Source organism: Protopterus annectens, chromosome 8.part1 (assembly GCF_019279795.1).
Source record: "Protopterus annectens isolate FY-2018-M chromosome 8.part1, PAN1.0, whole genome shotgun sequence".
NCBI lineage: Eukaryota > Metazoa > Chordata > Ceratodontiformes > Protopteridae > Protopterus > Protopterus annectens.
In genome coordinates this window covers 70164901-70188148 of record NC_056742.1, presented here as the reverse complement: position 1 = coordinate 70188148, position 23248 = coordinate 70164901, and the positions used below count along the sequence as shown (strand labels likewise).

Here is a 23248-nt window from a genome sequence, read left to right as displayed (position 1 = left end):
TGGTTAGCATTTGCATTGAAATGGTAGAATAATATTTAGGACATACTAGAGCAATGTGTTACAGTTATTTTCCTGTAGAACAGAAGACGAGTATTTCCCTGCTAACTCATTTCAAAGAACAAGTACATAATCATGCTTTGGAGAATGATAAGTAATGGTTTTGTGAGTTACATAATGCCATTTGGCTGAGTTAATAGTCCATAGAATTCAGTGGTTACTAAAGCAGGTGTCAACATGGGAGGGTAGAGAATCTGGCAGGCTGATTTGTACATAACCAGTATAAAAAGATGTGCTGTCTGGATAAAGGATTGGTTTAGGTTTGTTCATTGACTAGATGGAAGAAAGTGGTGTCTGAAATGGCTAAGTATGGCATAAAGCCACCTCTAGATTCCCATCGTAGATTGAAGACTCTCATTAGCAATAAATTCATACTAGCATGTTTTTTCTAGAACTGTAAAGATTATATTACTGACTGCTTGTTGTGATGTTGGAGTGAGCTAGTATACTTGAGTTTGTGGGTGTCCCCACTGATGCTTTTCACAACCATGCACTTGGGTCCATGATCAGAAGTACTGGGAAAAGATGTAATAACAGATGCAGTGATGAAGTTCTTTACTTGAATAAGTATTCCAGCACTGATGCAAGGCCCAGGTATTGGTTTAAGGTATACCTTGATAAAATGGAAGGTAGAAATCAGTCATCTGATTTCAGCCCGCTGTCAGTTATTTTAACAATATTAAGTTTGCCAGATTTAAGCCAGACTTCGATGTCTACAAATTTGCTACAGATTGTCACTCTGTTGCAATATGATTTTTAACATCTGCATGAACAACCACCATGCCAGGCATATTAGACCTTGGTTTAACATCCCATTCAGAGCAAGTCACCTCAAGAGTATATATAGCACCTCCTCATTCTGCAGTACAGTGTTAGCACTACAATAGGAACCCAGATGTGTACTGTAAGCATAGAGCTCAGAGTTATATGATCTTCCAATATTACAGGTAAACAGGCAGTGAAGTCTGTTGAGCCACTTACACTATATTGTGACATGATTGCTATGCCATAACATATCTAGATTCCCAACATTCTCATGCCATATTCTAATTATTTAGCTAAAGCACCCCCACGCCCCCCCCCCCAAAAAAAACATCTAAAACACAAAGTAACAATTGTGGCACATTCTTGTTTCAAAGTTGGACAGTTCATTTAACAGTTTTATGGTTACAAAATGTGATAAGCCATTTGCATTATTTGGAATATGAACACTAAAACCAAAGCAAGGCAGATTCAAATTTAAGTTGTCTGCTTTTTCATTCTACAAGTGTAAAAGTAATGATGAAGTTATGGTTGCAGTCTTGGATCACCTCTCACTAAAATAGAAAAGAGAGCAACCTTCTGCAACCGAAATCACATTAGTCTCATTTCATTTCAGAGAACAGCAGTCTCATAGAGAATATGACTGTAGGCATAAAAAATGAAATGCATATAGAAATGCATATCCTCTTAAGAGACTTGTTTTTATTCTTTATAGGTATTTTGATCAGCACAGATACAAGTAGATTTTTTTGTGCAAAAAGTTCCAGAAAGCAACACAAGAAGTTGACAAAGAACTGCAGAAAGACACATGAATTACTGTAAATGGTTAAAAAGAATTAAACACAGTCTTTCGCTCAGTGTGTACTGAGAGGTATTCTATTATCTTTCTATTAAGTGTGCATGAGATAAACAGATAATCATGGTTTCACTCATTATATAAAAATGCATTTGAGCTGGCACACTGCTTGGAAAATTTGGCATGGATTATTAAAACATTAATATCAAACTGCATGCCATTTCTTCAGGAAAAAAGGACAGAAGCATTTTATATATTTTAAGTAAGAATGCATGTGATATACACTTGGTATGCTTTCTGCCAAAACACTACACATTCCTTTTCTAAAAATTGTATAAAATACAAAACAAGCACATAATCTTTCTTTTTATACCAAATCAAAGGTAATTTATTAAATAAACCAGCAGATAGTACATCAGTTAGTCTGAGGAATTTCATGTAACTGAGCAAAATTGCTAACTGGTGTACGTAATGTTCTTGCATTCCATAAATTGTTTTTGATTTGCTGTAAGTGGGAAAACTGAGCATGTCTGCTTTATATATTACTTTGACACCACACAGCATCTCTTAGTTTTTCTCCATCTAATTTCAATACCCACATTATCCAGCTTACAATTATAGGAAATCAGATAGTAAGATATTTTTGGATGGGATGCCGATTCAAAGATTGCAGGACATATGTTTTTTTTTTTCCTGTTCATAGTGTAGACCCACCAAGGTAATTTGAATATCATCTTTTTACCCATTAACATGTCTTTGGAATATGGAGAGAAACCAGAACCACCAGCAAAAGCCTAATGTGGTCACAGGGAGAACCTTCAAATGCTGCAGAGATTGCTCACTAGCCAAGAACTCAACCAGATAATAATTCTGCATCCTACTGAGAAACAATTTCTCATTTGTATTGTTTTTCTGTGATATTGTCTATTAACAGTAAAAAACTGTTCATCCCTTACACCACTCAGGACAAACTCATCTGACTAATGTTGTTCTTCTCCCAAGTAGACTTCATTAATATTTAGAAACATGAATGGTTCTGTTAATAAAGAATGTTATGCTCCACAGTCATTGACATTTATGTGCACCTGCATGTCTATATTTACCCTACACCCTATCTTCATAGGATAGCCCTAATGGTTTGTCAAGAGGGAACACGTGAATGTGATCATTTTCCTTATATTTTAGTAACTTGCTCTCTAAATCTAAACACTGCAATCAAATATAATTCTGCAATTAATGCATCTTAATCTCATTTGAAATAACTAACACTTTACAAGTTTTACTGATTATAATAAAGTCAAAAAAGATGCTTTGTATTGCTAGAAACCATGCACTGGTCTGAAAACTATCACATTTCAATAAGAAATCTAAACATCTGAATCAACTACTCATACCATACTGAAAAGCTACTGTATAATACATGGTCTCCAGAACAAACTGAGTTACTAGAAATATTACTCCAAAGGGTGCATGCAAATTTGAGCACCACTCTGACTAACAGCACTCTATATACTCATAAAATATTTCCACTGCACAAGTAATCAGTGAGATCACAGATATAGTACAAAGTAAGGTACGGGTAGCCATTCCTGGCCATCTCAGTGATGTAGTAAAGGCGAGTGAAGGTCAGTCTGATATGCGAAATTATCAAAATGCCAAGAGTACTTTTACACTTCAGCTCATTATGCCAGGTCAGCAAAAAAAAATGTGAGTGGGAGAGATTGTCAACTTTTTGAAACTATGCAGAGAATGTCTCGTAGATGTAATACCCACCAAAGCATAAATGAATCCCACTTTAAGACAGAATCATAGGATCGACAGAGAAACTCAAGTAAAGAGTATTTATCTCAGCAAAGGTCAGCAAACAGCAGAAATATCTTTTGAAATGATGGTCTGAGCAGTAGCAATAGGCTTCAAGAAAGTCTGTTACACGTGTCACGTGGAAAATTAATGACTAAACAGTGGACAATGAAACGTGTAATGGATGGGGGGACTGGAAGTAATGCAAAAGTTATATAAAAACACTACAGTAGAAAATTTTGTTTCTGGTGAAATTTTGTTAAACGTTTATTTATGCGTAGCTTGTTAACCGGGGTGGTGGGTTCATATAAAACATTTTTCAGCCACTATCAAGGCCATGCGGTTACATAAGACAAAGATATAATGGCAAATATACGAGATAGTTAGACAATAGCCTGTGAAAAACAATGCAATCAAAACAGCACAAATAAAATGTACGTGTTTGTGTGTGCGAGAGAGATAAAGAGAGAGAAACATGCACACGCAGAGACACGGAGCTGTTGGGGCAAGTCCGTGCCAAGCTGAAGTCCTGTCAAGTTAAATGTTGCTGGTTATAGGGCTGAACTTCACATTTTCCTAGGGTTACCACCTGTCCCTCTTTGCGAGAGACAGTCCCACTTTGGGCAGTTGTGTCCTGCAAAAAAAAAAAAAAACTAAAAAATAAATGTCCTGAGATTTTAAGACAAAACACATTTCTTAAGTTGTCTTTAATAGTTGCATAAAACAGTTATTTTGTATCTGAAACACATAAATATTATATGAAATAGCATAAGCTACTCAAAAGCTACAAAATAAGCTTTTATTTTGGCAAAAAAGTGAAGTTCTGTCCTTTGCACTGCTGGGGGGTATGTTTTGTCCTGCAAAATCTCACATTTCTACAAAAAATGTCCCACTTTGGGCATATGAAAATGTGGCAACTCTAATTTTCCACGTCTACCCATTGCCTTGATCTGTCAACGGGTCCTGGTGGGGACTGAATATGAAATTTCCCCCCTCTTTCTTACCTTTAACGTCCTGGATTTTTACAACAAGTTCGATATTGGGTTCAGTCTCACGGTCAAGGGTCCTGCTGAGCCGCATTTCTCCGGTTTCCTCATCCAGGCAAACAGGTGAGCGCTCTTCAGTGGGGGATACCAACTCAAAGCGGGCTGAACCAAAACGAATGGGCGTTAGAGTTAGTATAGATGAGCCAACCGGGGCGTCCTCCCTAATACTGACAGTAAGAGGTGACTCTGGTTGCAGTAGTGACCTCGGGGGTCGGATTAACACATTGTCTGTTTTCAACCGTTGTTCAGAGTGAGTTCCATTCAGATACCTACGCTGGGGGTTAATAATTAGTACAGCAGGGCCACCAACCAAGGCGGGGTCCCCGCGATCTCTTGCAAACACATGCAGACGGAGATCTCTTCGTACATTCAGAAGCGAGTCCAGGACCACCACTTCTCCCGTTTTGGGAACAACGTAGAAAAAACTGTTTGCTGGAAAAGCAAAATACACCAGCTCTGCATTCTTCCCCAGGTCTGCATCAATGGCTGTCAGTCTGTGAACCACAGATTTTAAACTGCAGGTTTCCTGTAACTCAATTCTTCTAATTTTATCGTGATAAGTAAATTTGGGTAGGTTGTCATTACTGTCTAAAACGTTCACTGTAATTGTTGCCAATTTAATGACGTGATTATCTCCGGACAAGCATCGTGTGCAGCACAACCTTAGTTCAAATGTATAGACAGACTGCACTTCCCTGTCGAGGATTTCTGTGGTTTTTAAAGCAACCTGAGACAGGCTGTGATGAAAATAGAGCTGGAATCGGGATTTGTTTTCCCCTTCTAACTTCAGCTGAAATCTTTTATCTGATCCTTTTTGGATGCACCATCTTTCAGGACTGATCCTTTTTAGTGGAATACTTATCCCACTGACCCTGGTCCCTGGGTAAACATTTTCGTGCACAAGGCCATAAAAAAGAAGCTTATTAAAATGCGTTGCATTTAAAGAACTTGTAAGTAGAAAAAGTGTGAGTATGCTTGGTCCCAATACGTAGTTCAGCATGAAAATCCACTTGCAGCCTGAATTCATGGCTCAATAATCTTGAAGACACCCTTTGCGCCAGGAGATTTTGCCGTAGTGATGTTATGTTTCTGGTATATTACTGAACGCCTCTCACAGTCTGAGAACTGAGCTTTAACTCTTACATTTTCCTGCTTTATATTGCTTGCTGAGCGGGTTACTAGCGTTATACCTCAACTTCTGAAGTGCTGGACAGCTCCACGCTGGGGGCGGGGCGAGCACAGGCATAAAGGGAGTGGATTCGTGGAACTCTCAGATAAGGCTTGCTTCACTTGGATGAGGGGAGGTGCCCCTAAACTCAAAGGCGCCCATGACTCTATGTTTGCATTGTCTTTGAACGTTATAATTTTAATTAATGGGGGAGTATAATCCAAAAACCCACAATCGAGCTGTTCGCTCCTAAACGAAGATGGATACTTACAGAATTCTTGCAAGTAAAACTAATGAATACCCTGAGAAAATTTGAAGTTAAAATGCGCGCTTACGGTTTTGGCCAAGTAAGACGGCTGAAGAGGAATATTTCTTCCACATTATGAGGGGGTCCTCGTTTTGGAGATGGAAGTTTGAGAGCTACTCACTGGTGACTTTTAGAAAATAGGTGGCGAATTACACTTAATAATTAATGACAATAATTAGAGTCACAGACTTATTTTACTTCAGAAAACAAATAGAATATCATTCTCTTAGTCGGTTAATGTGTCTTAAGTTAATAAAACTAATATTTTAAAAGTGTCCGTGGATGTCCCTGATTCCGCTGAGATGTGTCCCAGACTGGTTAGGAGTAATGCGAAGTGTCTTCAGCCAGTGCATGTAACTTGCTTTAATTTAAGTGATTAACTGATTAAAGCAACGAAATACGGTTTGCTAAAGCTTTTGTTCTTTATTTTGTATAATATCATATTAATATGTTTTATCTGGTGTAGGATTACCACCTGTCCTCCTTCATACAAGGCAGTCCCAATATAAGAGCAGTTGTGTCCTGCCAAAAAAAAAAAAAACGTAAAATGGCAAATGTCCTCAGTTTTCACTAATAGTTGCATAAAACAGTCATTTCGCATCTGTCACATCTTATTATGATGAAACAACTAACTAAAAAAACTCAAGTTCCGTAGAAGTGAGCTTTACTTTGGCAACAAAGTTAAGTTCAGTCCATTGCAATAGTTCTAGGTGTTGTCTGGCCTAAAAAATACACACTTCCATAAAAAAAAAGTCCCACCTTGGAAATCTAAAAAGATGGCAACCCTAATCTGGTGTCAAGAACCACATACAGTTTATTACATTGATTTTTCACAAAGATTTCTCTAACAGGAAATAGTTATGTTAGTAAGTCAGGGCCAAGTTGCATTTGTTTATAAAATTCTATCAGCATCCAGTTTTTCTATCATTTTAAGTTTCAGATTTTTAACTGCATAGCACAATAGAAGATGCAGTGCTAGCAGAAAAGTATGATGTCTCCATACCCTCTTTGGATCTTAATATAGAACTTTTATTTATTTATATTCATTTAATAATCAGGTAAGCTCAATATGCACATTTGCTTCTTTTCATGGGTAATCAGAAAATAGCTCTCATCTTCTTTGCTTAAGAATCAAGGACAAAGCCAAAAATAATGAGGGACAAATGACAAAATAAGGTCCAGATTTTAAATATTGCTTTAATTCACTTGGATAGTTAAATGAATAACATATTTACATCAACATGCATTTTCAGAAAAGTAAAAGCTTTGAAATTCTAATGTCTGCCATTACTGACTGACTGCAACCCTCAGTGATTTATCAGAATATCAAAAATTTGATGAAATACAAAGCAAATCTATGAGGCAAAATCAGAGACATTCTGCAAAGTCTGGGGGAGGGGGGCATCTAGAAGGTATGAATTTCAGCATCACACAATTTGCATGTGGAGACTAAAGGAATAAGGCACAAGACTAAGCTACTTAATGATTCAGATAATTAACACTTAAGCTAGCGATCAACCTAATTCTGCAAAAGTTGTTCTTGTTATTTTTATTAGTTATATGTGTTATTTTCAAACAATTGATGCTTGTAATAGTATTCAATTCTCCATATTCTCATTTTCATGTCTGGTTATCAGATCACTGCTGCATTTCAAATATGTAAAATCTTCAAAATGTATTTCACCTTCAAGCTTCAGAGTTATTCTTTTCAGTAGCAATTGTTGAAGGTAAAATTTGCATTCAGTTTATTATGCCCTGTTTTAAAATAATCCAACTAATCTTTGACTTGTTTCTTTCTACTTCATTTCCCTATAGGTGTAGGTTAATAAAATATCCCCTTAAAATTCCCATCTGGAGAATCATATCCATCTAAGCCCCAGTACCAACTTTGCATCTGAATTACTTAACACAGTATTATGGAAATGTTAACTATGTAGGAAATCTTTAATTGTATTTTTTTTCAAATACTTGCACATTTTATTGAATTATTTTTAATCTGATAACCAGGTAAGTGAATTGTTTTACTGATCCTTTCAGTTACAATCTGGGTACAACTGTAGAATAAGAGAAAAAAATCAATATGTACTGTATAGTCATAATTATTCCAAATACATAAAGGTTGACAGACAACATGTAGCAAGACACTTCAATGCAGGTATATACTGAGAGCAATAATAATAAATATATATAACAAAGGTTAAGAGTTTATACATTGTTACAGAAGAGACTATGTAATGTGAAAGGGTTTTCTTATTATAACATATACAACTGAGATTAATAAGATTCAGGTCTACATGTATTAAACAACATGCATGCATTTACTCAATTGTGTCAGAAGCCGATGCAATTTGATTAATTTTCAAATGTTAATTACGTCCCCTCTTGAAGGATGCTGGGATGTTTTATGAATTTGTCATGCAAGTACCTTACATTTTTACTTCATCCTGGCCAAAGCTATGAGATCTATTACTGAAATTTGCAGTTACACATTGGTCATTGGTTTCAATAATAAGGATAGACAAAAGTAACTCAAAAGTGGAACATATGCTTATTAAATAAAGTTATCAGAAAAATTCTAATAGTTCACATTTCTTAATAAAATCAAGTAAATCTCTTAAAATATTTACCTTGAGTTCCTGCTAAATGTCTAAGTGGCACCTAACTACCCAACCACACTCTCCTAAAATCCAGTTATAGTATTCACTTTTCTCTGAATTTGTGCAACCTTAAACTTACTGCATTTAGAAATCAAGAGTGTGGTGGCAAATTTTCTGTATCACATGGTGCACAACTTGTAGAGCAAATAATGGCAATATATGATGGCTGAGTAATGCAGAAGAGGACCTCTTTTCTCCAGTACGCAGGACTTGTGTTTGATTAGTGGCCCAGGTGGCAGGGTATCTGCAGTAGTGGAAGGAACAATAAAGCCAGTGACTGGGGGTCAGAGGTAAATGTAAACCTTTGCACTGCCATAAGTCCTTTCTGGTGAAGGTTAGAGAGCCTGTAGCTGGCAGGAATTCCAGTGGATTTGTGGTAGGGGTGAGAGGAGAATAACAGAAGACAAATCATGAGTAAGGCGGCATCTTGCCTCCACTGACATTAAAACCTCCTACCCTGCACTGTAATGTCTTTCAGTCATTGAGGATAGCACTAGGCAGGGGAGAGATGTATGGGGGCTTGAGGTTGGCAAGGTAGGAGTAGACTCAAATGGAAAAAGGGAAGGGGTTATATAATTTATATAAAGCATACATTTTATTTTTGATACATATGGAGAAAGGTGCAAGAATCTGTAGGCAGCTGATTTAAGCTATATTGTAACACAATGCAATTAAAGCAACTAACCTTTACAGAAAACAAGCCTCCTCCTCCTCCTCCCAATTTTTTAAGGTGCATTCAGTACAAGAATCTCCTAAGTTCACTGTCCTATAGTCACCAAGAGCAGTAAAAAGTAACTTGAGATTCACACTAAGGACATAACATTTGCTACTTGGGTAACCTTAATTCAGTCCTTGAAATCCTACAGTAAAGCTATACAAGGGTGCCAGAAGATGATGAAGGCTGGGGGGCAGAGGGGTGCTTAGAGACCCACAAAGGGCATTTTTTAAAATGATTTAATGTGATAAAAAAAGCTTTTTTGTAACATGAGCTGCATATACTGTGAACTGGAGTTGCATTATGAATAATTCTATGGAAGGCTCATGTAAAATTAAAGTTACTATCTCCTTTTATACCATTCAAAGTCCCAGTGACAGACACACTTTCACCTGAATGTCTCTGCTTTGTCTGGCATGTCCTATCATGCAGGTTTAAATAAACACACATTCTGAGTTTCATTAAAGGAAAACACACACACACACACACACACACACACACACACACACACACACACACACACACACACACATACACACATACACACACACTTTTGCTACCTAAATTTGTATTAGAAGTCTTTAGTCCTACTAACATTTTATCTATAGAAAGCAGTAGTGAATTATAATGAAAATTTGCATATGAACATCTCCTTGTTATAGAAATAAGGCAATCTTTGAATAATCAAACACTGCAGTTACAGAGGCAATTCCATTATGACAGTTCTACTTCATGTTTTTTTTATTTTTAATAAATGTCCTAGTTACAGTTGACCCCAGCAAAGTCATAGCAAGTGCAGGAGAAAAAACTTATCCAAACACAGTTAACTGTTGAATAATTAACCTTTCAGATACTGGAATAGGGTGGAAAATAGGAATAAATTGAAAACTACTGAATAGGAGAAGAATGCTAACCAGAATCCTAAGGCTACTTGTTTTTGTAATGGTATTTTTACTTGTTCTTCAGTACAGTGGTTCTGGGCTCTGTTTTATCAAGGATAAGTAGCTGTTTTGCAGCTTGCAGAATTTTGATTTGGGTAAACCTTCTGGTATCTGTCCCTGGGTTAAGTCCAATCATAAATTAGTGACCTTCACCATTAGATCCTCTAAACCTGAAGATACCAATAACTCAGAATTCAAGTATTTTGAGCCTCCAAATCTCATTACATTTTTTTATGTTTTAACATTCAATTAATCCAGTATGACTCCAGACATCACCTCATCAGGAAGCTATTAAAAGAGATATATGCCTACTTAGATAGATGTACAGAACCGAGAGAGTACCTACAAGATCTAAATATAATTGGAAGTTTAAAAGCAAACCACTCTGGTGGTCCAACAACATAAATAAACTACATAATAAAAGAAAAAAAAACTGCTCAAATATACAAAAGATCTAATCACCCACAAATTAAGAGTAACACTAGAAAAGTAACTAAAAACTGAAAATACATTATTAATACTAAGACAGCCTGTGAACTGAGATCAGTATCCAAAGTCAAAGACAACTACAAATTTTTCCTTAGTTTCATTAGGCAACCAAGAAATAACACCCAACTTTAAGCATAACTTATTCAGGATGGTATCACTTACTCTAACCTGGCATACACTCAACATGCTAGCTAACAAATTCAATGCCAACTTCACCTATAAAAGACCTCTATGGGATCTGATAATATATGTGGCTGTAGAATAAACAATACCAAGCAGGCCCAGTTGGAGCCACTCCATTAATTAACCAGATTTCAAACATTGATTTCATCCCTACGGTTTGGCACACAGCAGTGGTGATAATAGTCATGAGGGTGGCCTCAGCACTGAAGCTGTGAATTACCAGTCCATCAGCCTTATGAGTCTCATATGAAAGCCATCGAGCATATTGTGATTGATCTGATTAATTATAACATTAAATGTCTCATCAGTGTAGACCTGCAGCAGTTTGGGAATGTTAAGGGTAGATCCTGTGTAATGACCCCGGTTAATTTCTTTGAATGAGTATGCAAGTTGGCCATGCTGTACATGTGGCAAGCCACAACCTGGCCAAGAACATTGACATTGTACTCTATGCAAGCATGGTTATAAGTTAAATGTATTACAAATATATCCTAATGTGGTAAGGAGGATAGCAAACTGGCTAAAGGACATAACTTGATATGGTTCAGGTATTGGAATCCTCATCAAAGAGTATGAAGGTAGCCACTAGTATTCTACCGGGCTCAGTGCTAGAGCCTCTTTTGTTTGGCATTTACATTTCCAACAGTCAGACAATAAACTAAGACCTCAGGCTAGCCAAGTTGGTGGATGACTGCAAACTAGGAGTCATTGTCAAGCCACCATCTGATACCGAAGCCCAGCAACAAAAACTTGTACTTGTGAAGAACTGGTGTTCTAAGAACTGGATTACATTAAATGCTAAAAGCGTAACATACTAGCATTTGGTAAAGCATCCCTCCCCAAGCATACAGTAGTTAACATTGTCCCCTACTCTAAACTCATGTCTTCTACCTCTGTACATTACTACTTATATTGTTCAGTTTAACAGATCTTTGTGACACCACCCCACACTGAGTAGAAGTAATTTTCTATTCAAAAACATCAATTAATACAGAATAAGCACCCCCTTAACTGTTGAACATTTTTGTACAGTCTAATCTCAGTTTTTGTCTATTTTTGCAGTTTGTATAAAAAAAAACTTTAAAGCATACAAAATAACCAGTAGAGGTACAGCAGCATATAAAAATAAAAACACATAACAAAAAAAACCATAGCTGATCACAGTCCAATCCACACATACAAAACACTTTTATTGTAAGACAGGTTAACTGTTTCTGTCACCAAACCATGTGAATTCTCCAGAACGAAAAAGTTACTGTCCAACAAGCTCTAAATACAAGTACTAGTCCCATGATTATCTAACACTCTGCATATTTAGAAAAACTAATGAAACTAATAATTATAATTATGTAAAAACTCAGTTACAAAAAAACATTTTAATAACATTTATTCAGTTAAACCAAAACATCCTTATCAAAGTTTTGCTATCCTTTTCAATAACACACTCTAATAGATACCATGTCATCTATACTCAGACTTGTATTTGCATTTAATAATTGTTCCAATAAAGGTCCTTATAATCAGTAGTATTATATATGGGCAAATAGGTACATGTAAGAATTTTAAGATATTTACTTTTTTATTTTGGAAAAGGCAAAAGTACAGGATAGGGTGGGCAGTTGGGAAAACTCTATTGCTTTTTATGTAACTTTATTTTGTTGTTATTTAAAAATCTATATCCAAAACAGTTCAAGATTTTATTCTTCAAATTTTCAGAGAATGTTACTTTCATAATTATCTATAAAAACACTACTGGGCTGGCTTCCTACCTTCAAAGACAGAAAGAGCAGATGTATTTTGACCTTTAATGGATAAAAAATCAAATTGCTAATGTTTCCTATAGCTCAACATACAAAAAGAATGAAAAAAAAAATAAAAACACATACCTTTTGAGTCTAAAATCGGACTGACATTATATATGTATGTTTTTGATAGCTTTTGTTTATTTCATCATGAAGACAGTTGGAGAACTACAAATTTAATTTTAACTGACTATAAATTGACAGTGTAACTTCTACAAAGCAAAGGGCATTCTGGCCTGAATTATAACATTAAATGAGTATATTGCTCTACTGCATCAAAATATTCTTATGAAATATATAGGGCTTTACTTCTGACATAATGAGTAGACACTATATCAGTCATTCAGAAGTGATCCTGTAAATGTTTGCCGTCATACATCACTTACTTGCAAGAAATTATACCCACATTTTCTATACATCTAATGTCTTACTGCGGAGAAAATGAGATCAGAACGGGCAAAGCACCATATTTCAGCTTGCTGTTATAAGACACATGCACTGGCCCACACAAAAAGCCATATCAAGTTTACTTGACAACAACCATATAAAATTCCTGTTTTTCCTGTGCAACATACTTCCTCCCATCTTACCCCAAAAGACATCCACTTTCTGAATACACCTATCATGGCTGATTGTAAGGAAAGTGAAAGAACCAATCACCACAGTTGATCTTGGATACATACATGCACCCACAAACTAACAAAATCAATTACTGTTTTGTGTGAATCATGACTGTCCTTTGCTTTCATCCACAGACTGCACCCCATCCTCCCAAACAGACAGCCACTTCTGGCAGTAACCTTTCATGTGATTATTAAAAGTGATGACTTAACAACCAAAGATAATATATTTCCACTTGATGCTACAGGGCACTCCATTCCACAACTACTTCAATAAAAAAATTAAGAAAAAAATATATAATTGTATTGTGCTATGGGCAGTGTCTACCATTATCTTTGTCTGTACTGGTTAATTGTAGCAATCCGGAGTAACCCTTTTGCATACTTGGTCTATGCAAATAGACTGATGAGTTATGCCCAGTCATGGGAATTACTGTAACTGGAGCAAAAGGATGTATGTTTCTGTGTTATACTCCTCCTATAAAATATAACCTAAGTAATTAAGTTCCCATAACCATAAAACCCTGACCCTAGCCCTCATACTAAAATGCTAACTCTAAACCACTAATAATGAACCAAAAACTTTAATACTGACCTAAGAGTAATTATCGCTGTAGTCCCAGGCCTGTAACCATGGCTGCAAACATAAAACATAAAGGCACCTGTAATTTCTGTTTCCATATCTGAACAGTGGCACAATCAGAACAATTGAAATAACATAATTAATAATTCAAATGCTTGCTCAAAGTATCCCATCTTTACTACAAGTCACCACGGCTCCACTACCCACAGATCTGTTTGGTCTCATGCCAGGAAACAAGTGAAAAAACAATTACAAAAATATATTTCAACCTGGACTTTCAGACACTATGCTCTATTTCAATATCCACTAAACCATTGTAACAGTCAGATTACTGCAGTCAAACTAAATGATCACCAAGCCATAGCAATAGAGTCAAGTTACTGCTATCAAATATACTGTACTTTGCTTTCATTCACCAATTGCCCTAAAGCACATCTGGTGATCAAAAAATAGCCACAGTAATATATTTGAAATTGGTTCTTTTGCAGGGCACCCCATGATGAGTGTAGTAAATGTGAATAAAAATGGAAACTCTGTATTCTACTCTGAACAGTGACTACTAAAGTACTACTTGCCCACCACACCCCACTCTTAGCTTTTTAGTTCAAGAATCAGGACATAATCAAAAATAATGAAGAACAAAGGTTGAAAAGCAGGGGCAAATTTTAAATAGTGCTCTTATAATCTTAGAAAGTTGCAAAAATAGCACATTTTGCATTAGCATACATTTTCATAACAATATGAAGTCCATAACTTAAATATCTGTCATTATTTAGTGACTCTAATCCTCAATGCTTCACCGGAACCACTACATTTTATGAGAAATAGACAGAAAAAAATGAAAGAAAAATGTGGACATTCTACGAAATTCTGGACAGTTGAGAGGCATGACCCACCCTCCACCAAGCAATTATAGCCATGTCTGTGTACACTTCAGACATCAGTTCACAATGAAAATGATGGCCATTTAATAAATTCCATGTTTGTTCCACAGAAATAGCAACCACACAAAGTATTCCAACTTTCTTCACACAAATTACATTAATCCTCCAAAGCCAGAATAATAATTAAACAGTGGTCAATTTTTTTCCACAGAAAACCCAATAATTATAGCCAATTTGTGTACATCTCAGATGTCAAACTGTTATAAAAAATGAATGAATGAATCCCAGCCATACAGTAACACTGTTTTCATGTTCCTTATGTAAAGTAACAGGTTCTACATTACCATGCATTTTCCAAATGATATGAAGTCTGAAACTCAAATGTTTTTCCTCACTGTTGTTACTGCAACTTTCCATTACATAACAGAAAAGTACATTTACGAGGAACTGACCAGAAATATGAGGCAAAATAAGCAAGGACAGAGGAGAGGTATGACTATCTGACATACCCATTGACTTCTCAAAATTCTGAAAATTATGTGAATTTCTGGACAACTGAAAATAAAATAATCCAGCAGGAAGCCTGTCCAATACATATATCACCAAAACAACCACTTTCCCAGATGTTTGCTATTGACTTCCTAGAAATGTTGTGGTAAGGACCCTACTGCAGATTTCATCCAACCACATTGCATAGCTGATGTGAATGGACCTAACAAAGAGCACTTATAGCCTGTAGGTCAGGTCTATTCAGATACCAAAAAAAATGCAGATCAGCTCATTTGTGTGCATGGTTCATTTGTTAAACCATGAGTCAGAGCTGGTACACACAATCTCCCAGGTTACCTACCTTTAGTATTAAAATGTAATACCCTTTTGCAGCAGCCAAGCTGGGAACTAGGGACACAGTCAACAATTCAACTAAAGTTGGGGGAATGCTCACCCCATCCTATGGTACCAGTGCCCTTGAAGCTATAAAATTTCACTCTGAGCTTCTGATTCTCATTCTTATTTACATCTTTAACATAGTAAATGCATCAGGATTCACTTTTAATGGTTTAGTGCAATCTCTCAAATAATATGTTATTTAACAATACTAGAATCTGGATTTATTTTGCAGTAAATGTATTTTCAATTTATTTGTTAAATTAATCAAAGTGCTTAACTGCTCTTGTTAGATCTTGTTCAACTTGCTTATACTTTGTTGAATTAGCAAGACAAACTATATGCCAAATGTCAAGAAAAGCATCACTGCATGGCTCTGGCAGTCTTGCTTAGCATAAAAGATACTATAACTGACCATATCTTTCAAGGTGTTGTAAATCAATACAGGCATTTTGAATATTGCACAGTCATACAGGTGAGGGTTAAGACATGAGCTATCACTGAGTTGTGCCCTTCAGGTATGGGTTTAATACCCACAACCTTCACTTGCATATTGTGTAAATGAGCAAGTCATTTATTCACCCAGTACTACTTCTTCATATTTTAGACCATCCACATGTGCCTAAAGGAGTATACCTGGTTAGCAGTATAAAAAAGAAGTTAACAGTCTACCAAGGAAAAACTGATCTGAACAAAAAGAGGACATGAGTAGATAAAATGAGAATAATTAGTACAAAAATATGGAGCAAACAAGTAAGACAGTAAGCAACAAGATGCAAGATGAAGATACAGAAGTGCATTAACCAAGATAAGGATTTAATATGAATATTACATCGGGCAGGAGGGAAAGACCAATAAATGTGGAAAAGATGCAAGGGAATATAAGTGTGTATGGTTTATCCTTTAGTTATGCCTGCTATTTAGGTTATTTATATACCATTTGGGGTTACCTTTACCAGAAAGTATGATACAGAAAAGGAAATAAGAGACTTTCTATGTCTAAAGTAGGCTGGTACCTGTAATGCTGTTTATTTTGCTGGACAGTTTTGGGAATGATGCTGTGTAATCAGTAAGGAGAAATCAGAAACTGTGTTGACTGAATTGAACTGAATTTTGGAAATAATCTGTTACACCTTTGTAAACAGACTGGATTTTTTGGACTTGCATTTCCAAGAACATTTACCAGAAAAGTTTTTTTTAATCAACCTAGGAATGCATTCATGATTGTAATTGTTTTTTAATATTCCTCATAATTTTTTTCAAGAAAGAAATTTTATGTTCATTCTTGTAAATAATCCTCAAACTTAAAATCAGGTTCCAAAGACTGTGGGACTCAATATAACATTGCACTTTATGACTTAAACTGTTTCTAGATGTAAAATAATTGTATACTGCTGACTATGACTTGCAAGTGTTTTCACATGTGCACATTTCTATTTGTACACTAATGCTAGAATTTTTGTTTAAGCATTATGTATGGTTTCTTCATGTCATATACTTAAACTATGTATGCTTGCATTATTTGTAATGCACAGGTGTGTCCAGGTCTTGGCTGAAGGGGATCTGCTGACCAGTCTACTTACCTAGTTGACAAACTGAAATAAATAAATAAATAGTCTTAATGCAAGCACAGTAAATTGCTACATTAATGGATGCAGCAGCCACAAGTACAAATTTGTTATAAACTGTGAGTTTCTAAGCTACTTGAAAGCAAATGCTCTGCCTGAATTTTTCTTCCCCACCCAAGAAAGGAATGCAAGCCTTCCTTACTGAATGCAGTGTTATCCCTTAAAGTGGTAACTGCTGACTGTTAAATTGATCTGATTATTGATGCCTCTCAACTTGCATTTGTAATGAAACTGTAGCAACCATGTTCTGCTCATAATGGAAAAAAAAATAATTGTGGTCTAGTAATTTCCATTTCAGTTCTTCAAAAATGAAGCACAGTCACTGACCATCATCCACTCAGCATAAAACAACAACCATTGACCATAAAAAACTACCTTTCATTTCACTGGGAATTCCAAAAAAAAGAAAAAACAGTGCACCTCTAAAAATAAGTCAAAAGTAATGGTGGTGATGGTGATGTACAGGCTTATCTGGTAGCATTTAAGAAATGTGTGGCTAGAGAAATCTGCCCTAAACTAGGTGGTGCAGGATACCATCCTTACATTTAACAGGGGACTTGCTAAAAGCACACATGGACCATGAAGATGCTGAGACACCAGCTATCAAAACCTAAAAAATAAATTCTGGCTAGGGTCAGACTTCATCAGAGGCATAGATACTTACATTTCTCAACTAGCCATGCAGTATGGGCATAGCGGTAAGGTCGCTGTCAGTTGATTTAATACGTCTTTTAAGCTTGTGGCTAGAATTTCTTTTCTGTTAATGTATATTTTTCTATGTCTTAAGTGAAAATTTAATAACGGTATTTAAAAATGATTGTGGCTAGTACATCATTTAAACAATGTAAGCAAAATTCTAGAAATAATAGTTGTAGATAAATTTAATAGGTTCTGCCCTACCAGCTTATGAAAAGAAGTATTCCAGAGTGACTCTAGGTCTTCTGAAGAGACAATTTATTTAGCAGAATGCTGTTAAATGAAATTGCAAACCTCCAGTCAATCTTGCATACACCAAGGGCTAATCACAAGTCTTCACATCAGCAAAGTTTTTTCATTGGTTCATAGGCTGTTACTAGGCTAACAACCACTAGCTCCCTTACACACCAAGCCGCACACCCCAAACCTATATGAATCCCAAGTATCATGGGTATCTATAAGGGGAGCATGTTAGTAGGAAGGTAACTAAAGGACTGGGGGTGTTAGTTACGATAATACTTTTCTTATTGACAGCCTTTAACATAAGGGACATGGAGACCAGACCAGAGATTAATTTACAATTTCCAATCCAGTTGCCAAGGTTTCATTTGAAGACAGTCAGGGATGAACTCTATTTTACATGTATTGGGAGCCTATTCTATAGCACAGGGATCCTTTGCTACACTTATCTGTCTCTCTAGTATGTTCTGGTTATGTCACGAGCAAAGTTCCATTCCCTGGATCTAGTGTTTCTGGTGCTATTTGTTTTGCACATTTGCAACAGATCCATCAGGGCTGGGTCTGAAGAAGCTCTGTAAGCCAGACAAAGACCTCCTCTCAGCTGCCCATTGGAGACAGAGCCTTTAAGTGATCATTGTAGGACAGGGTATTCATGTCCAGATTTCTCCTGGTGAGAAAGCTTTGTGGGCATTACAACCTGCACAAGTGCCTGGTTTAGTACATGCCAAAAGAGCACTGTACTCAATAATGGGTCTGATAAGGGCCAAATAGAGGGGTGCCATAACTTCCTTTGACCTGGATGCCATACCCTTACCTATAAGTTGGTAAACATGGAATGGTTTTCTTAGTATCTTAGCTATATGTTGGCCAAAGGCCAGATTACTGCCTACATATGTTCCCAAACCCCTTACTACTGGGTCAACTTCTAAGGGTGTTTTAGTGATTGAATAATTAACTTAGGTTGACAGTTTCCCAAAGGGCATTATAATACACTGAGTTTTATACCATGGATTTAGCACCAATCATTTGTCTGTTAAACCTTCTTGCAAGATGTTGGTGTCATGTGGGAAACTATAACAGCTCCAAATTTACAGTCATCTGCGAACTTGGTGAGCCAGAGACCTTGAATGTTAACCTTGACCTCTGAGAAGTAAATGCAAAACAGGAGCATGCACATCAAGGAGCCCTGGAGTACACCACTGGTGACCGGTCTCTTGGTGGAGGTGGTCTCATTGATCCTGACATCTTGGATTCTGTCTGTGAGCCAGCTGGCAATCCGGTAAGTTAGGTAGGGATTTATGCCTAGTACAGAGGGCTTGTCAGGAATCCCTGAATTGGATGGTCTATCAAATGCCTTGGCAGGTCAATATACACAGAGTGCACTGTTTTACCCTTGTCCATTTCCTTAGTGACCCTTTCAAAAAAGTCTACCAGGTTAAGTAGGCACAACCCTCCCTTAGCAAAGTCAAACTGGAATATTCCAGTGTCTGTAGGTTGCTAATGTCATTGTTTATCATTTCCATAAGAATTATCTCCATGTTTTTGCATATTAGGCTTGTTAGACTGATGGATTTGAAGTTCCCTGAGTCAGTTAATGTTGTGGAGGGGAATAACTGTTGTGGTCCTTCTTTCACTTGGAATGTAGCCTGTTTTGAGGCTGTAGTTGAGGAGTTGCTCAAATGGTCCTGATAGGTTGTATTTTAGACTGTTCAGGAGGCAACTGGGGATTTCAGGACCTATAATGGCAATGTTCTTAGCTTTAGCATGAGCCATACCTCTCAACCTGGAAACATCAAAAATCTGGACAAAGGCCTATGAAAAGTAGGTAGAACTGGACAAAACTCTGGATGCTGATTAACATAAAATTTGCATACAGAATCATGTAACCCCACCCACTTCATTGGACTTGTGGGATATCAACATGAAGACTGAAGTCAGTATATAATAATAAATAATAGCAGACATTTGAATTTCAGACGTTATGTCCCTCAGAAAATACATAATAATGCAAAACCTGTTATTCTAGCAACTGAGTTTACAGGAGCAATATTTAAAACCTGTCCCTATTTTAGGGCATTTGTCCCAGCATTGTTTTTGGCTTTGTCCAGATTTCTTGCTCTGAGAGATTGAGAGGTATGGGTTGCGTCCATAGACATTTAGCACAACTGTCTCTGTCATTCCCAAAGGTGAATCCAATTAAAGTTCATGGATACCACTTTATGCTAAGCCTATCTTAGCCATGAGTCATAATGGTCAACTGATGTCAGGGTAGGGAAAATACAATTTTAAAAAATAATAAAATGAAGATGTGGGACACAAACAAAATGAATAAAGAGGAGGGAATGCATCATGAGACTGAAGGTACCATAAGCTGTAGTGCAAAAGTTAAGTACAGAAACAGTGCCAACCAGCCTTGAAATGTATAGCAAGTTGGTAACTGTGTAGCAGAGAAAAATACACATTGCTGTATCTGACGTCATATCCTGTGCAGGACAGTGTTAACTAGGAAACACTATTCTTAAGAACATGCCACAGAATCAGTAGAGACAAGCTGAGATGCATAGTGGTTCAAAATAGGTAACGAAACAATGTATTTAGCTCATCAACAGAGTTTGCATTGTTACCATAAAGGATAAAATAAATACCATGCATAGGTCATCAAGAATAAAGTGCATTAAATGACAGGTTTGTCATTAAAAATGAAATTCATTAAATGTCACGTTTGCAACCAGGACTTTTCACTATTCATATTGAAGACAAGAAGGATGGCAAGCTACAAATCCATTTTAAAGAAATGCTGAAGTCAAAGAATGTCTAAAAGGCCACTAGATGTGACCAGACCATTACAAAACAGCAGGTTTTATTTTTAAGTTAGAATTCATAATTGTATTGATGTAAAGGAAAACGGATGCAGCCAATGCATTTTGATTAGTAAATAATTAACTTTGAAGCAGATGTGGAAAGAAATGTGTCAATAAAGACATGGACTTCTTCTAAATTATCAAAATATGGCTGTTGTCCAGATATAAAGACAGTCAATGCAGCAGAAAAAATATAACTTGCAGCTTAACCAAATGTTCACGCACCATCTTATGGCAAACGCCATGACTTTATTACAAAAAAAGGGTGATAGTCATATACAAGTTTTACAGGCATACCAACTGCTCTCAGTGAATGTCCTTGCTTTGTGCATTTTCATAAGATAAATTCCCTGTCATTAAAATCTAGAAAATAAACTACTACTGAGTAGCACAATGGCTGCCTTGTGCAGTCATTCATGAATTTAAGTTCTGATGTGAGAAAATTGACACTCTCACTTCTTTTTTTCCCTTATTGTAGACCAAGAATCTGCAGATTATTGCAGATACACTTGTTTTCAAAATCATTTGAATAAAGTTCACTTTGGGATTTTAACTTGCAACTTGGGTAACGGAGTACAGTGCAGTATGTCCTGTTACCATTTAGTCAACGCTTGGATTATTGCTAGCAGACAACTCTCTAGCTTCCTTTAATATTGAGGAGCTTTTTAATACATCACATTATTAATGGAGTTACTAATTTTACCTACCTGGCTTTCTGTGAAACTGACATAAAATTTTGAAGGCAGATTTAGACCTTGGAGCAGGGGTGCGTGCTTCATCTCTTTTTGAAAACTCACCATACTCTAAGGCTTCCCTCTCAACTCTACTGGGTTTATCACTATGGTGAATGCTGATTTTCAATCTAATTCTCAGGCCAATTTTCAATCTTAAAATGATAGCTCAACACAGTAGATACGGTGAAAATCTGCATAGCAGTGAGATGAAAAATCAGAATACCATGCTAAAAATCTGATTTCTTTCTGGAGGCTGGCAGTTAGCAGCCAGCAGGACTGAGTTGTGTTACACCACCCCCTTCCCTGGTTTGTAATAGGTAAGTTGTTATTTTAATCAAGGAAGGGTAAAACCAGCCCTGCTGTTTGTTGTTGCCGCAGTACCTAAACTGTAGAGGTGAATGAATGAATGAATGAATGAATGAATGAATGAATGAATGCGCAGTTGGCCCTTGCTACAAGCTTGTGGAACATATCGGGGAATAAAAGGGGATTCAGATAGAAGGAGCTTAATGAGCAGCAGGCATAAAGGTCTTGCCAAGGTAGCAGCAGAATGATAACCTGTTGCTGTGTTTCTTGGTTAGAAAGTTTTTTGGGCGGGAAATTGCTAAGCAGATTACACAACATGGGCAGCAAAAATGAAACTAAACTGCATTGAAGACACTAAATAAATAAAAGTTCAATATTTGTTAGCAATGTTTTTGTTATTCACATGTGCTGCACATAAAATATGAACCATCCATTTCCTGTTACTTGGATTGTTTCATTTAAGCACCAAGCTTACATACCTCTCAAAAGTACCTCAAAGCGAGGAATGTTGCTCGCTTCCAGTCTTCAAAACCAAAGTACATGTTCACACTGTCACATGTTGCAGTTCTAGTGACATCAAGACATGAGGGATCACAGTTCAGTTTTCTCCAAGAACTGTCTTGCCTCGCAACTGTCTGTTTAATAAATAAAATCGTACTTTAAAGGGGCCAGTTGGAATTTCATGGCACCCTTGGATTTTGAGTTAGAATTCAAGATTGCTAACAGTTGAGGGAAATATATAGATCTCCTGCAGTAGTTTATAGAGTTAAGACAAGATGTTATACAGTGCTACCATATGGTAGTGCTATTCAATGTGCAAGCTAGCTGCAACAAGCTTAATTCTATGCAATGCCATGCTGTTTAATAGGTTTCAGACCTAATCCTAACTTTATAGGGGAAATTTTAGTGTCTAGGCATTTGCTGCTGTACAGAACACTACTAACTCCTGCTGCAAAGTGGGCAGCTCTGCACAAACTTGCCTAATTTATAGCAGAAAAAAATAAATGCTTGTAAACTGACTCGTATACCCTCTAGCCAATAAGTGATCACACGTTGAGATCCCTTGAGTGCATCCCAACTCAGAGAGA

At 36.6% G+C, this 23248-nt stretch overlaps 1 protein-coding gene across 1 annotated transcript in view; it reads right to left on the bottom strand.

The window, feature by feature from the left end:
• Positions 1 to 6400, bottom strand: part of LOC122810195 (neural-cadherin-like) — a 1307756-nt gene extending 1301356 nt beyond the window's left edge. The window contains exon 1 of the mRNA XM_044081677.1: positions 4420 to 6400. Within this exon, the coding sequence (XP_043937612.1) occupies positions 4420 to 5488 (1069 nt within the window). The 5' untranslated portion in view covers positions 5489 to 6400. The remainder of the gene's footprint in view (positions 1 to 4419) is intronic.
• Between the last annotated feature and the right edge of the window lie 16848 nt (positions 6401 to 23248).